The sequence below is a fragment of the Crocodylus siamensis genome, chromosome 1 (assembly GCF_052110815.1).
Source record: "Crocodylus siamensis isolate JL-2025a chromosome 1, ASM5211081v1, whole genome shotgun sequence".
Lineage (NCBI taxonomy): Eukaryota > Metazoa > Chordata > Crocodylia > Crocodylidae > Crocodylus > Crocodylus siamensis.
The window spans coordinates 233,377,556-233,390,576 of NC_143395.1; the positions used below are offsets into that span (position 1 = coordinate 233,377,556).

Here is a 13,021-nt window from a genome sequence, read left to right on the forward strand (position 1 = left end):
TCTGAGATGATACCTTTTTTAAGACCAACTAAGAAATTGCAAAAAAAATTGCAATTTCTTAGCCAGTCTAGTAAAAGGTATCATCTCTGAACCAAGAGTTCTAGACTTCTACATTTCTTTCTTGTCTCAGACCAATATGGCTACCAAATATATCCACCTCACGTGAGCATACATTCCTGAACTGGGGAGCAGGTTCTTGGAGGGAAAGGCAAAAAGTAACAAAGAACACAAAGAAAAAGAAACAGAAGAGAGAAAAAAAAAGAGAAAAAGAAGCAATTCCATCTTTCAGAGGATTGTACGAGTAGGGCCAGTACTTGTTCAGGAAAAACCACGCAGGTGCAAGAGACAGGTCAGAAAGGAAAAGGACTCAGCAGCTCACATGTGTATTGGTATATAGCATTGCATTTGCTCAGGTCCCTGTACCATTTTTTTTCTAGTGGCACCCTCCATACCAGACTGTGCAATCCACGGGACACCAGAGTACGGACACACAGTCAACCTGACCTGCAACTCTCGTGAAGGTTCTCCAAAACCTGTGTATACCTGGAAGAGTTTCAACACGCAGAATCAGCCCCGGCCACTGCAGGCAACAGAAGGTATAGGAGGCACAAAAAGCCTTTTCTGTCAGGCCATGGCGCACTGAATGAACATGGGGATTTGAAACTCTTGGGACTGCTAGTTCACCTAGGGCTCTGTAGATGGTCCTTTTAAAAATGAGGACTTTTAGAAGTTGCTTTCCTGTGGTGCACTGGCCAGCTACAGTAGCAATGGCAGAATAAGTCTCTCCCATCTAACTCAGTGTAGCCCATGTCAGAACTAGCCAGAAGTCATAGATCTTGATGACCTGGGGCTGTGTGAAATAACAAGTGGGTTTTGGTCACTTATTTTCTGTATCATAACCCAACACAACTGACTGTTTCCTTAATGAAACTACCATCTGTGAGGTCAAAGAGTGAACTGGCCAGAAATTTACTTTTTCCTCTATAGGTAATACTCCATATTCAGGCTGATGGAGGGTGGCATGAGGAAAATGGTGAATATTCAGAAGCCTTTCCTGTCTAGGGCCATTGCACCTAGCATTAAAATGCAAATGTTAAAAATAAATATATAAGTAGTGCCTGGGAAAGAAGAACTGCTTTCTTAAGAATTAGAAGCAGGGATGATTTTCTCAAAAGGAAATGATAATATAGCAGCCTCTGAAGTGCAAGCAATGAATAGGAGGTAGTGACATAAAAGAGGCCCTTTAGATTTATTACCAGATGCTCCCATTGGTTTCTTTTTTGTTCACCTCCAGAAATACTAAGCATGTGCATTTTCAGATCTATTCTTATGGCACTGGGTGTGCAGATGAGATAAAATTTGATCCAGACTGGGCAGGGCATTAATCCTCACTGCACAATGTCTGTTTAAACTGCTGCCAAGGAGGAAATCCACATAGAATGTATACATCCAGTTCACTTGACTGGTCACTAGGTGGTGTTGCTGCATCAGAAATCATGAACATGATTTATTTTCTAAAGAGAACAAACCACTCAGGGCTTCTGCCTTGCACTCTTCCTCCCCAGGAGTAGGCATTTGGTCCAGTCTACCTTTGCTTGATATTGATTTTTCAGGGCAGGGGAATTGTTGTCTATTAGAGGTGCAGAAGGGGTCCCTCTACAGCAAGAGGCACACAGTATCACTGTGGTGTGCATTTGGACTTCCCTTGGGATCCATCCTACCGATTCTGGTGCTGGTGGGACACTTCTCATCTTTCTGGTCTGGAGTAGGCCTTTTCAGCTCGGCTTATAGGATAGCCACTCTCAGTTTATTTTGAGAGTTGCAACCCAGCACCACATTGTGACTTTCAAAGCTGGAAACATCATCCTGTCAAAGGAAGCAGCAGTCCAGGCCTACTGAGGAAAGGGTGCAATGCATCAAAACTGTGAAGGTCTGACATTAATTTGGTCTTGTAGCCTTTTATGCCATCTGGCCACTAGTTGGCAGCAGAGATATGGGCAACGCTGGCCAAATAGCTGAAATCAGGGCAGAGGGCTAAAAATAAAGGTGGCAATACCTGTCAAATGCAGGGGTAACATCTCATTATGGAGACAGGACTCCATGTGAGAGAGATGTGGAGGTGTCAGTTAAGACATTCAGACTCTCCACAGCTCCTTTAAACAATGGGGAGATAGACTTTTATCTGTGAATCATTTCAAGGTGGCTCTGCCATCTAGGGTAGAAACAGCTTGGGTAAAGGCAGAAGGTAGGGCAGATGGCATCTTAGAGGCTGGTTCAGAGAGGCATGAGCTTCTGTTGGTGCAGCCCACTTTGTCAGGTGATAAATTAAATAAGCTGCAATTAGCACAGGATGAAGTTATGTTACTAAAGGCACCTAAAACACAAGTGTCTGTATGTGAAAGCTTGTTAACTTGTGCTACGTGCCCCCTCCAAGTTACACCACTTCAGAAGAGGGTTAACTCTGGCCTGTGCTACCTAGCTTGTGTTAGGGTAACTGCCACCTGCTCCATGGAGATGAAACAAGCAATTTGCAGTCCTCCAGCATCCCAGGATGCACCACTCTTTGTTCCTCCTCCTACCTAGAGCCTAGATATCCTGATTTCTAGGTATACCCCTGTTCTCCAGCCTTCTAGTGACAAGTCAGAACTATGCAGGCAAGAAACGGTATTAACCTTAATACGAGACTGCTCACAGCAAGTTCTAACTTTAACATCACTTAACATGCTGCAGATTTAGTACAGTCTAAGTGTAACTTGTAACTTCACCCTTACAGATGTACACAGAACTGGGTGTGGAGGGGGGAGGAATGGGACTTAGCACATTTTATTTTGAATACTTCACAAGTACTTAAAGCAGGACAAGGACACCGTCAGAAGGCAGGGGTGGGCAAAATATGGCCTGTGGGCCAGATCCAGCCTGCTAGGCCATTCTATCTATTTATTTGCTCCTGGCTGCCTGTCAAAGACGACAGGAGCCAGGGGCAGTAGGAAACAGGGGGAGCTGTCAGCAGGATGAAGGCAGCCCAGGCTCACCCTGCTCCCAGCTATTTCTCTGCCTTCCTGCCCCCGCACCGCTCTAGCGCCACATAGTTCCCAGCTGCATCGCCGGAGCATGGGGGCTGCACCAGTACGGAGGGGAGGGGTGGTATAGGGAGGGACACTCTGTGTGTGTGTGTGTGTGTGTGTGCGTGCACATGCACACATGCGCTTTGTAGGGTGAGTCCCACATGCACACCCTACCATACACATGCACCCACATACCCCCTTTGCAGACCCCTCCACACACATTCATTCCCTCACAAACTCCATACTCTCCCACACCCCACTTATCCACACACACCGTTTCCTCACCCTATGCCTATTCACCTCTTCCCCCACACCCCACATACCCACAGCTCCCCACAAACCTATACCCATCCCCCATAACATACAAGAGTAAGACTTCATTTTAAGCTATTGTGTAATCACCTCTATGTGCACTACACGAACACATGTAAATCAGGACAAAAATATTTTCTGAAATCAAATTAATGAATGTTTTAGATGTTTGCTTCTTCAAAGATAATTTGGTATTTTTCTGGCTTGGAAATAGCAAAACCCCTTGCTGAAAGGAGTATATCTGGGGGCAAGGGGAGGGACTTCTGGTGGCTAAGATCAGGGGTTAGGGAGCGGAACTTCCAGTCACAAGATGGGGATCAGGAGGCGGCGCACCTGTCAAAAGGCAGGGCTACCCATGCAGCTCTCGACAGCTTGCCAAAACTCAGTAAGTGGCCCTCCATCCAAAATAATTGCCTGCCTCTGCTCTAAGGTGCCACCCTGCCCTGCCTTCTGCCTGACTTCAAACTAACATGGCTAATCACCTCTCTAGCTTGACTAAAGTGAGGTTTATATTGGTTTAAGTTAATACACTTACTCTTGTAACCAAGCTCCACTATGGTAGTGGAAGGGGGGAGGGGAAGGGGCGGGTGGGGAATGTGTGGCTTTCTTGCACTCCCTGGTAAATAGGTTTCTCCCCTATATTATTTACATAGCCAAAATGGACTTTACCTGACCTACCTAGCCAGGAAAGTTCCCCCAGTATCCCCCTTCTGCTAGATAATTCCAACATGAAATCCAAAAAGCTGCTGGATGAAGAAATCCCATTATACTAAAAGCATCAATTTGCTTGATGGTCATTCTTCCTGACTGTGTCAGCTGTCAAAACTGTTGACAGTGCCATATTTTGTGCCATAGCACAAGAGGCCACAGGCAGAGAAAAGTGGAAAAGGCCAGCCTCTGTTAAACGTTCAGTCTTAGCCCTGCCCACACTTTCATTGCTAAAAAGAAAAATCTGAATGCCACCTACTTCTGGTGACCAAGGGGCACATTTCTAATTATCTAGTTTCATTAGGAACTGTCTGGAAGCTGCCAAACTAAACACCTGTGAGCCACAAAAACAAGTCATTGCTCGTAAGAGTTTTTCATTACTCCCACCCGAACTCAATTTGAACTTACAGCTGAGAAAGGAAGGGTTCCTTCCTCCTATTCCCTTCTATGATCTAATCCCCTCCACTTTTCTTTCTGGGTTTGTGTTTTCCAACAGGACAGCAGATAACTTTAAAGAACGTCTCTACAGAAACCTCTGGTTTTTATATCTGTACTTCCACAAACAGTGTTGGACACCAGTTCTGCAACATGACTGTCAACATTATGCCTCGTAAGAGTCTTGCCTACTGGTAACTTTTCAGGGTGGTATTGGAAAGCATGTTCAGGCTACAAGGCAAGCAGGGGACTAAAGGGGGACCACTACAGGGACAAGTAAAAATGTAAAATCCACCCCCTCAAGGAACTACCCTATCTCAGAGCTTCACAAAAATTCCACTGTTTTGATTGAAGCCCTCATGTTTAGAGCTGTCTATAATAATTGTCAAATTGTAGAAAAGTAGGGCTATAAGGGACCTCGGGAGATCATCTAGAGGAGTTCTGTGTTAAGGTGAAGCGGGCTGGATGAGTGGTGCAGGTCCTATCCATGGACCAGATCAGACCCCACGCACCAGGGTTGGGGCCTGTGCTGCTGGATGAGGTCCTGCATTGCCTCCCTCATCTCCTTTTCACAGAATTGGGCACATCCTGCAAAACCCCTGCACTGCTTCCCTCAGTTCTGTGCCACCTCCCTTAGCTCTGTGCTGCCTCCCTGGGGATCTAAGCCCCATCCCTTGGCTCTATACCACCTATACTGCCTCCCTGAAGCTCTGTACTGCCTCCCTGGGATTCTGCATCCCCTCCCTTGGCTCCATCCTGCCTCCCTAGGGCTTTGCACTGCCCCCCCCCCAACTCATTGCCACACACCCCACTTCCCTGGGGCTTCATGCTACCTGCCTGGGGTCCTGTATTGCCGCCTCTTGGTTCCATGCTGCAGAATTGGGCCCCACACTGCCTCTAGTTGGCTACTGGACCATGTCCATGTGCTAATCCAGCATGCTATGTGGCCACAGAGCTCCCTGTGGGGCTGGAAATTTGGCAGCTAGGGGGTAACAATTGCTGCCACTGATCCCCTGCTGCCCACTTTTTGGACCCTTGGACCCCTGCAGGGATGGCATGGCTCTGCAAGCTGGATTTCAACTGCAGGCCAGATCTCACTTGCAGGCCAGAGATTGAACACCCCTGATCTAGTCCAATCCCTTGCTCAAGGCAGAATCATCCCTATCAAACCCATCCTAAACAAGTGTTTGTCTGGCCTATTCTTAAAAACCTTGGGAGCTACCTCATGCACAACTAATAGGTATAATGCCTCAAACATTCAAAACATCCTAACTGGTCACAGATGAAGCATGGGGATGGGGGCATGCCAATATCCTTTCACTGCAAGAACAGGAAGTAGTTTGTTAAAATTCACTCCAGATCCAAAGAAGGCCTTACCCTCTTCTACAGGGGATTACAAAAGTCACAGGTTTATAGGAAAGCAGGGCTGGAAAGGACCACATAAAGTCATCCAGTCGAGCCCACTACTTAAGGCAGGATCATCCCAGACTAAATCATCCCAGCCACATGTCTGTCTAACCTGCTCTTGAAAATTTCCAGGAATGGAGGTTCCACAACTTCTCTAGGTAGCCTGTTCCAATGCTTAGCACCACTCCTATAATCAGGAAGTTCTTCTTAAACTCCAACTTAAATTTCCTCTGCTAGTTGGAAGCCATTGCTTCTAGTCCCGTCCCATACAGACACAGAGAAAAGGCTATCTTTATTCTCTTTATAATTGTCCTTCAGGTATTTGAAGCCTGCTATCAAACCACCCCTCAGTCTTTATCTTCTTTATACCGAATAACTCTAGCTTTTTCAGCCCTTTCTTATAAATCATGTTTCCCAGGCCTCTAATAATTTTCGTTGCTCTCTGTTGGACTCTCTCCAATCCGTCCATGACTTTCTTGCAGTGTGAGGCCCTGTGGCAGGGCCCAGGGGAAAGAGGGTCCCTCTGCCCATCCCAATCTGTCCTGCCACCCTGCCCACTCAGAGTCCTCCCCATCCCACTTTCCTGCCATGCCTTTTTGAAAGAGTTAAATTGGAAAGTGTCTTATCCCTGCTCAGCGCAGGACAGGACTCTTAAGGTAAGAACTCACCACCTGGCTGGGCTTCTGGTGTCAGATTTCAAAAACCATTGAGCTTTCAGGCTACTGTCTTGCCAGCTTCCTCTTCTCTACCTCTGTTCAGTCTCTCAGTAGCCTTGGATTCCAGGATACTTCTGGCCCTGCCCCTTCCCAGGGCTAAAACCTGAGACCTGGGGCTTTGCAGCCACTCTAATTGATACCTTATACCACCATAGCAGGCCCTTGGGCTCTGGAGCTGGCAGCTCTGACCTACCTTGGGGAAGTGAATTAGGCAAGGTGCTGGAACAACCTGTTCTGCAACCTTCCCCATTTCGCCTTACAGCTGCTTGAGGTTACAGACACAATTCAATCGTTGGGCTTGTCCCATGGACCTATGATTTACCAGACCTCGAATGAAAGGGAACACTGCAACAAAACTTCCTTCCATTTTCGGGCTACTGACAATGTTCATACCAGCATTCTTTCCCTCAGTCAGGGGCAATTTGGCCTTTTTTGTCCCAGCTATCTGTTTCATGTAGAGCCAAATCAAGTTGCAGTGAAGGTGTTTCACTGAAACATTTTGTAGCTAGCAAGTCTGTAACCCAATTTCAAACCATCCTCAACAACTGCGCACCAGAATGAACGTGCACCAGAAATCTATCACAGACAGGAATACCCAACTACCTGTGGGGGCACATTTCTCACAAGAAAACCACTCTCTCTCCAAACTCTCAGTCCTGATCCTCAAAGGAAACTTATAAAACACTTCCCAGAGATGAGCCTATGAACTCCACTTCATCAACCTCCTGGATACTGAAAATCATGGACTAAATATAAACATTGGATTTATGGCCACATTATAACCTGCCTGACATCTGACTCCCTAGGTGTCTCTCCACTATTCATCACCCTTCTCTCTCCTCCTCAACCTGCCTCTCACCCTTTGACTTCCCAATCTATACTTTCACTGACTACCTGTCTTGTGTGCAGACCAGCCCAGCCTCTGGCTTCTTTACTTTTCATTCCATCCAGGACGAGCACACACCAACTGCTGAAACTTCCATAGCCTGATGAAGGGTTTTTGAACCCAAAAGCTTGCTTAATAATTGTTTTCCAACTATTTAAGTTGGTCCAATAAAAGATATCAGATTCACAACAAGAACCTTGTCTGACTAAACCATCCTCAAAGCATGTAGGTTCATTTCAGCCACCTTTTGCAACTCTGTTTCTTTTTTTTCTTTTAGCATCCATGAACTTTGCCCTTTATGCAGGAATCATTGGTGGTGTTGTTGCTGCAATCATTGTCATTAGCATTCTGGGCTACTGCTGTTGCTGCCGGACCCCAAAGGACAAGGACTATGAGATGACGTAAGTGCCTCTGACCAAAAGTGAGTAGGATACCCAAGAGCTTCCAAGCAGAGTCATCTTTTCTCTCTACCACAGACATACAATATTCTCAGGAAGAGGAAGAATATGAAAAATGAGAGAAGGGTACACAGGTTTTACTCGATGTGAGAGTAACACAAAACAATCTTAAAAAGCACTGTGCAGTTTTTGCCTCTATAGCTTGCCCTTTTCAGATCTCATTTGGGATAGTCCCACTATTACCAACTCAGTTGTGCTCTCACCAGCTCCCTTTCCAGCTTTTGGTGAGAGTACAAGCAGCCAGTCAAGCAGGAAGCCCTATGAATTCCTGAAGTCAAGGTAACTTAATCTTTTCTCCCAGCCTCTACAGTTGCTTTGCTTGCTGGGCCTATTTACCAGGGTAGGTAGGACATGATAGACTCATATATCGGAAATGGGCTCCCAATGGTTGCTGTCACTGTAGAGCAGGGGTGGGCACAATACATCCTGCCAGGCCATTCTATCTGGCCCACAGGGCCCCTCCAAAAGATAATTATTACTGGCCTGCTGCAGATTTATCACGGTCTAAGTGTGACTTGTAACTTCACCCTTACAGATGTACATAGAATTGGGGGAACTGAGACTTAGCACATTTTATTTTGAATACTGCACAGGTACTTAAAGCAGGACAACGGACCCATACCCTCTGTCAGAAATGCACACTTGTCAAGGGGCAGGGCTACCCTTGCAACCCTCAACAGCACGCCAAAAGTCATTTTGGCCCTCTGGCCAAAATAACTGCCCACCCCCGCTGCAGAGAGTGGTATGGACAGACTGCATGCACTCTGCAGCTCTTCAAAAGGGTCTTACAGGAAGTAGAGTGCTCACAGCTACTCCAGCTGCAACAGGAGGTGCGATAGCCATGGTGAAGCCCTTAGGGCAAGGGTAACCAAAATGCAGCTTGTGGGCCGGATTCAGCCAGTGAGGCTATTTTATCTGGCCTGTGGGGCCCTTAAAACATTGAGAAAATTAATATTTATCTGCCCTTGGTTCCTGTAAAAACATTCAGGAACCAGGGGCAGTAGGACCCAGGGGAAGTCCCAGTGGGCTCCCACAACAGCAGGCCCTGCCCCACCAGCTGGAAGCCCCAGCAGGGGCTTCTGTCCTGGGGCCACATAGCTGCCCTGAGCGGGAACCTCAGGTAAAGGGCAAGGGGTGCGGGGGAGGACCCCGGGCAGGGAAGGAGCCTGGAGAAAAGTGGCCCGGGGAAAAGTGGTCCCTCACCCGCCCTGCGGCCGGCACCACACACTGCAGCTGCTTGCAGCCGGAGTGGGTCTGCTTGTGCCTGCTCAAGACAGCCCTGTGCAGGCTGCGAGTGCCTAGAGCAGGGAGCGCCAGCCATGGGGTGGGGTAGGGGCCACTACTCCCCACACTCAGTTTTTACCTGGGCTCCTTCTCTGCTTCTTCCCGGTGTGGAGGAAAGCAGCCCCTCCCTTGCCTCATGGCTGGTGCCCTGCGCTGCAGCCACTCACAGCCCCATGGGGCTGTCCTGAGTAGGCATAGGCAGCCCCAGTTGGGCTGTGAGTGGCTGCAGCGTGGGGCACCAGGCATGGGGTGAGCGAGGGGCTGCTTTTACTTCCCTGTGCTCAGCACCAGCTTGTAACCTGCCCCCACTACCAGCCTGGACCCTGCATTGGCTCTGTGCAAGGCGACCGCAGCTGCAGCGCCCCCGCTTGCCACGCCAGGCAGTGTTTGCCACTGCCATCTGTGGGCTGCCCAGCATGCGAGCTCTGGGTAGCCAGCAGCAGTAAACACTGCCCAGTGTGGCAAGCTGGGGGGCCACAGCCGCCGCTGCCGTGCACAGTCCCGACAGGTGAGCCTGGAGCCAGTGTGGGGCCCATGTTGACAGTGGGGGTGGGTTATAAGCTGGTGCTGAGCACTGGGCGGGGAGTGGCCCCTCCCCACCCTGTGCCCAGTGTCCCATGCTGTAGCTTCTTGCAGCCTGCATGGGACTGCTTGTGCCTGCTCCAGACAGCCCCACGTGGGTTGCAAGCAGCTACAGCAGGGAGCGCCGGCCATAGGGCGGGTGAGGGGCCACTTTTCCCTGTGCTCAGCACCAGCTTCTTCCCTGCCGGCAAGCAGGGGGTCAGGGGTGTGCACTGCCCCCGCCTGTACCGTGGGGCAGGGGGGCACTGGGAGTGAGCAGGTGTGGGAGCCAAGAGCATAGGGTCCACACCGGTGTGCTGGGGCCAGTGCTGGTAGGGCCCAGAGCAGGGTGGCAGGAGTGTGGGGTCCCAGCCAGCAGGGGCTCTATGGAGCCGGGCCAGCTCCCCACTCTCCCTGCTGGTGCAGCCCAGCCCAGCTCCACAGACGCCTGCCAGCCTGTGCCCTGCTTTGGGCCCCACCGGTGCTGGCCCTGGGACATTGGTCCCAAGATGGTGACCAGAGGGTGGGGCACCTGTCAAAGGGCGGGACTATCCACACAGCTCTCGACAGCCTGCCAAAACTGGGTAAGCAGCCCTCTGCCCGAAATAATTGCCTGGTCCTGACTTAGGGCATTCCCAGATGGATACTAAAACTGCCCGTCTTCAGTGGCAAAATATCTTGAAATGAGAAGTTAATTAAGACCAACTAACATCTCTTTCCCTGAATGACTTTTTTAGTGAGAGAGAAGATCAAACAGAAGAGGCAACCATGAATCAGGAAGCAGATAAAGGTGAGGAAGACAACAGGAGAGAAAAGCTCCGCGTCTAATCACCTACCACACCACAGATAGAGATTACACATGCTGAAGCATAGAGATGATCACAAATTAAACAGTGCATTTACCAGCCCGGTCTGGTGTTAGCTGTGACTTTCTACAACTATCTGGGACAGAGGTCATCTCTTTTGATCTGCAAACACAGAGTTGATGCCATTATACAACAACGTATAACAACAAAAGATGTGTGTGAAGTACTTGAAAGCCCTACCTGTCATAACGTCCAGATTTCAAGATCATGAATTATGAGTCACTCGGAAAGGCCAGACTAGATTATTTGGTTAAAAAATACAGCCACCAATGTAATGCTGTATTAGACAACGAGCTACACATACAGTGGCATTATCTGATATGACAATGTATGCATTGGTAGGGGGAAGGTGTTAGGAAGACCAGTTTACCGAAGAGATTTTACTAAATGGAACCTTTGCATAGCAACAATTTATAATAAAAAGATGTAGCTGACTGATGGTTGTCCCTGCACTGCTATCAATGAGACAGCTGAGACAGCAGAACTGACCCTTTCACTTTCCTTTTCCAGAACTTGCAAAGCTTTTTTGTGCATCTCCCAGGTGCAATCCAGACCTTGTCAAAAGAAGTTGGCCTCAGCCTGGCATCAGAATGAGTCCTTTCCCACCCCATTGCTATTGCCCACATCAGCAGATCTCAGAATTTTAAGGTGCCCCTGGAAAGTTATCCTTAATGCTTGTTTCCATGTCACATCCCAAGTTACTTTATCCTCTCCCTTCGGAGTCTCTGGGCTTGGGCCTGCATGTAGGATGCCTGCCAAAGGATCAGGAAACATCTGAAGCCCTAGGCTGGGGTGGAGGATACTTGCCAGTAGCAGGACCACATATGGTTCTTGAATGATTCAAACGGATTTGGACCTGATCTGGCTAATTTGACCTGGGACATGAAAATTTTTATTTATTTATTTTAAGGAAAAAGGAGAGTCCTACACCTTCCAAAAGGATTCTACAATATTACATTTATGTAAACGTAGTTAAATTTCTCTCTTAAAAAAGCTCTAATAGGTGTTTTCTATTGAAGCAACTATTCTTTTAATGCACTCTCTTGTTCCATCTTCTGATTCTCCCCTTCCCCAGTTGGAAGGGTGGGGAGGACTTTTTGGTGTTTCTAGTGGATCTGCTGCAGCTCTTTAGAACATCTACTCTATTCTGTGGTAAGTGGAAGCCAACCTGTGGTAATTTGGCAGCTGTTGCCTTCTGCCTTACTGTGGAATAGGGCAACTACAATGGATCAGCTGATTTAGGGAGTGGAAGCAGGTAACCATAGGCACAAACTATTTGGGCATTTTTGTGCATTCATGCCTGAGACATGAAGCTGAGAAGCACAAAAGATGATAAAGAATATTTGGGACACTTGAATGTGCAGAAAGAAAAGAGGTTACGGGAAGAAACAGAAGAATAATTGTGGGTGGGATAGAGATACAAACAACTGTGAAGGCAAGGATAACATGCTTGAAAATCTGGGACAAAAAAAATAGCAAATAAATTAAAGGAGGAAAACTGCAGGATTTTGGGGAGGTGAGAAGTAGGGAGGCAGTTTTAGTAGTCAAGGGAACCAAAGCTTGGAGTTTTTGCAGTAGAAGGTCATGGTCTGACATTAGAAGTGTCAGATGGAAGAAATTAAATGATAAGATTTTTGGGAGAGGCTGGATGGAGAAATAAGCAAGTGTCTCGGAGGAAGCAGGGAACGAGAGTGAGAAAAAGGTGTTGAGGAAAGCAGTACCGTGAAATGGAGGGATCAGCTACAGCAATGAGAGTTCTATTATTTTGCAATTTTCCTGTAAGTGAATTTGCCAAATAATGATCTATTTCTGTTCATTGGCAATAATCTTTTGTAATAAGAAAGGATAGTTTAAGTTATATAACTCGTGTAATTTGGTGCTGCTAACTGCAGAGACAAAAGCTATTTACTTTATTGCCACTACAGGCATAAATCACTATTTCTTTCCTCAGACAGGTTGGTTACTCTCCTTAAACTGAAGAACACATTTCTGCTACAGAATGGCCAGTGTGAACTTACTTATTTGAGTTCTTAACCAGAAATATGAGGGGAAAAAAAGGCAAGACAACGGTCAGCTGTATATTTGCGGCTGCTTGGATATATGAGCTAGTTCTGGCCTTTAAAACAGTTTAACCTCTGTATGATTCATCTCTCATGCTCTTGCCCCATACTAAGAACAATTTGGTGGAAGCAAGCAAAAACTGGCCACAAAATTCAGAGTTACAGTTCTAGAAGCCAAAATCTCAGCTTGTTTTTGAGAGAGATTGAAATAGGACCTTGTTCATGATACTAAAAATAACTTCTATACAGTTATTAGAGGCAAG

At 47.4% G+C, this 13,021-nt stretch overlaps 1 protein-coding gene across 1 annotated transcript in view; it reads left to right on the forward strand.

Annotated features, from left to right (window-relative positions):
* The window catches only part of GPA33 (glycoprotein A33), a 29,992-nt gene extending 18,865 nt beyond the window's left edge, over positions 1-11,127 (forward strand). The window contains exons 4-7 of the mRNA XM_090031615.1: positions 438-596; positions 4,582-4,695; positions 7,807-7,930; positions 10,570-11,127. Coding sequence (XP_089887741.1) covers positions 438-596; positions 4,582-4,695; positions 7,807-7,930; positions 10,570-10,660 — 488 coding nt within the window. The 3' untranslated portion in view covers positions 10,661-11,127. The remainder of the gene's footprint in view (positions 1-437; positions 597-4,581; positions 4,696-7,806; positions 7,931-10,569) is intronic.
* Positions 11,128-13,021: the final 1,894 nt, after the last annotated feature.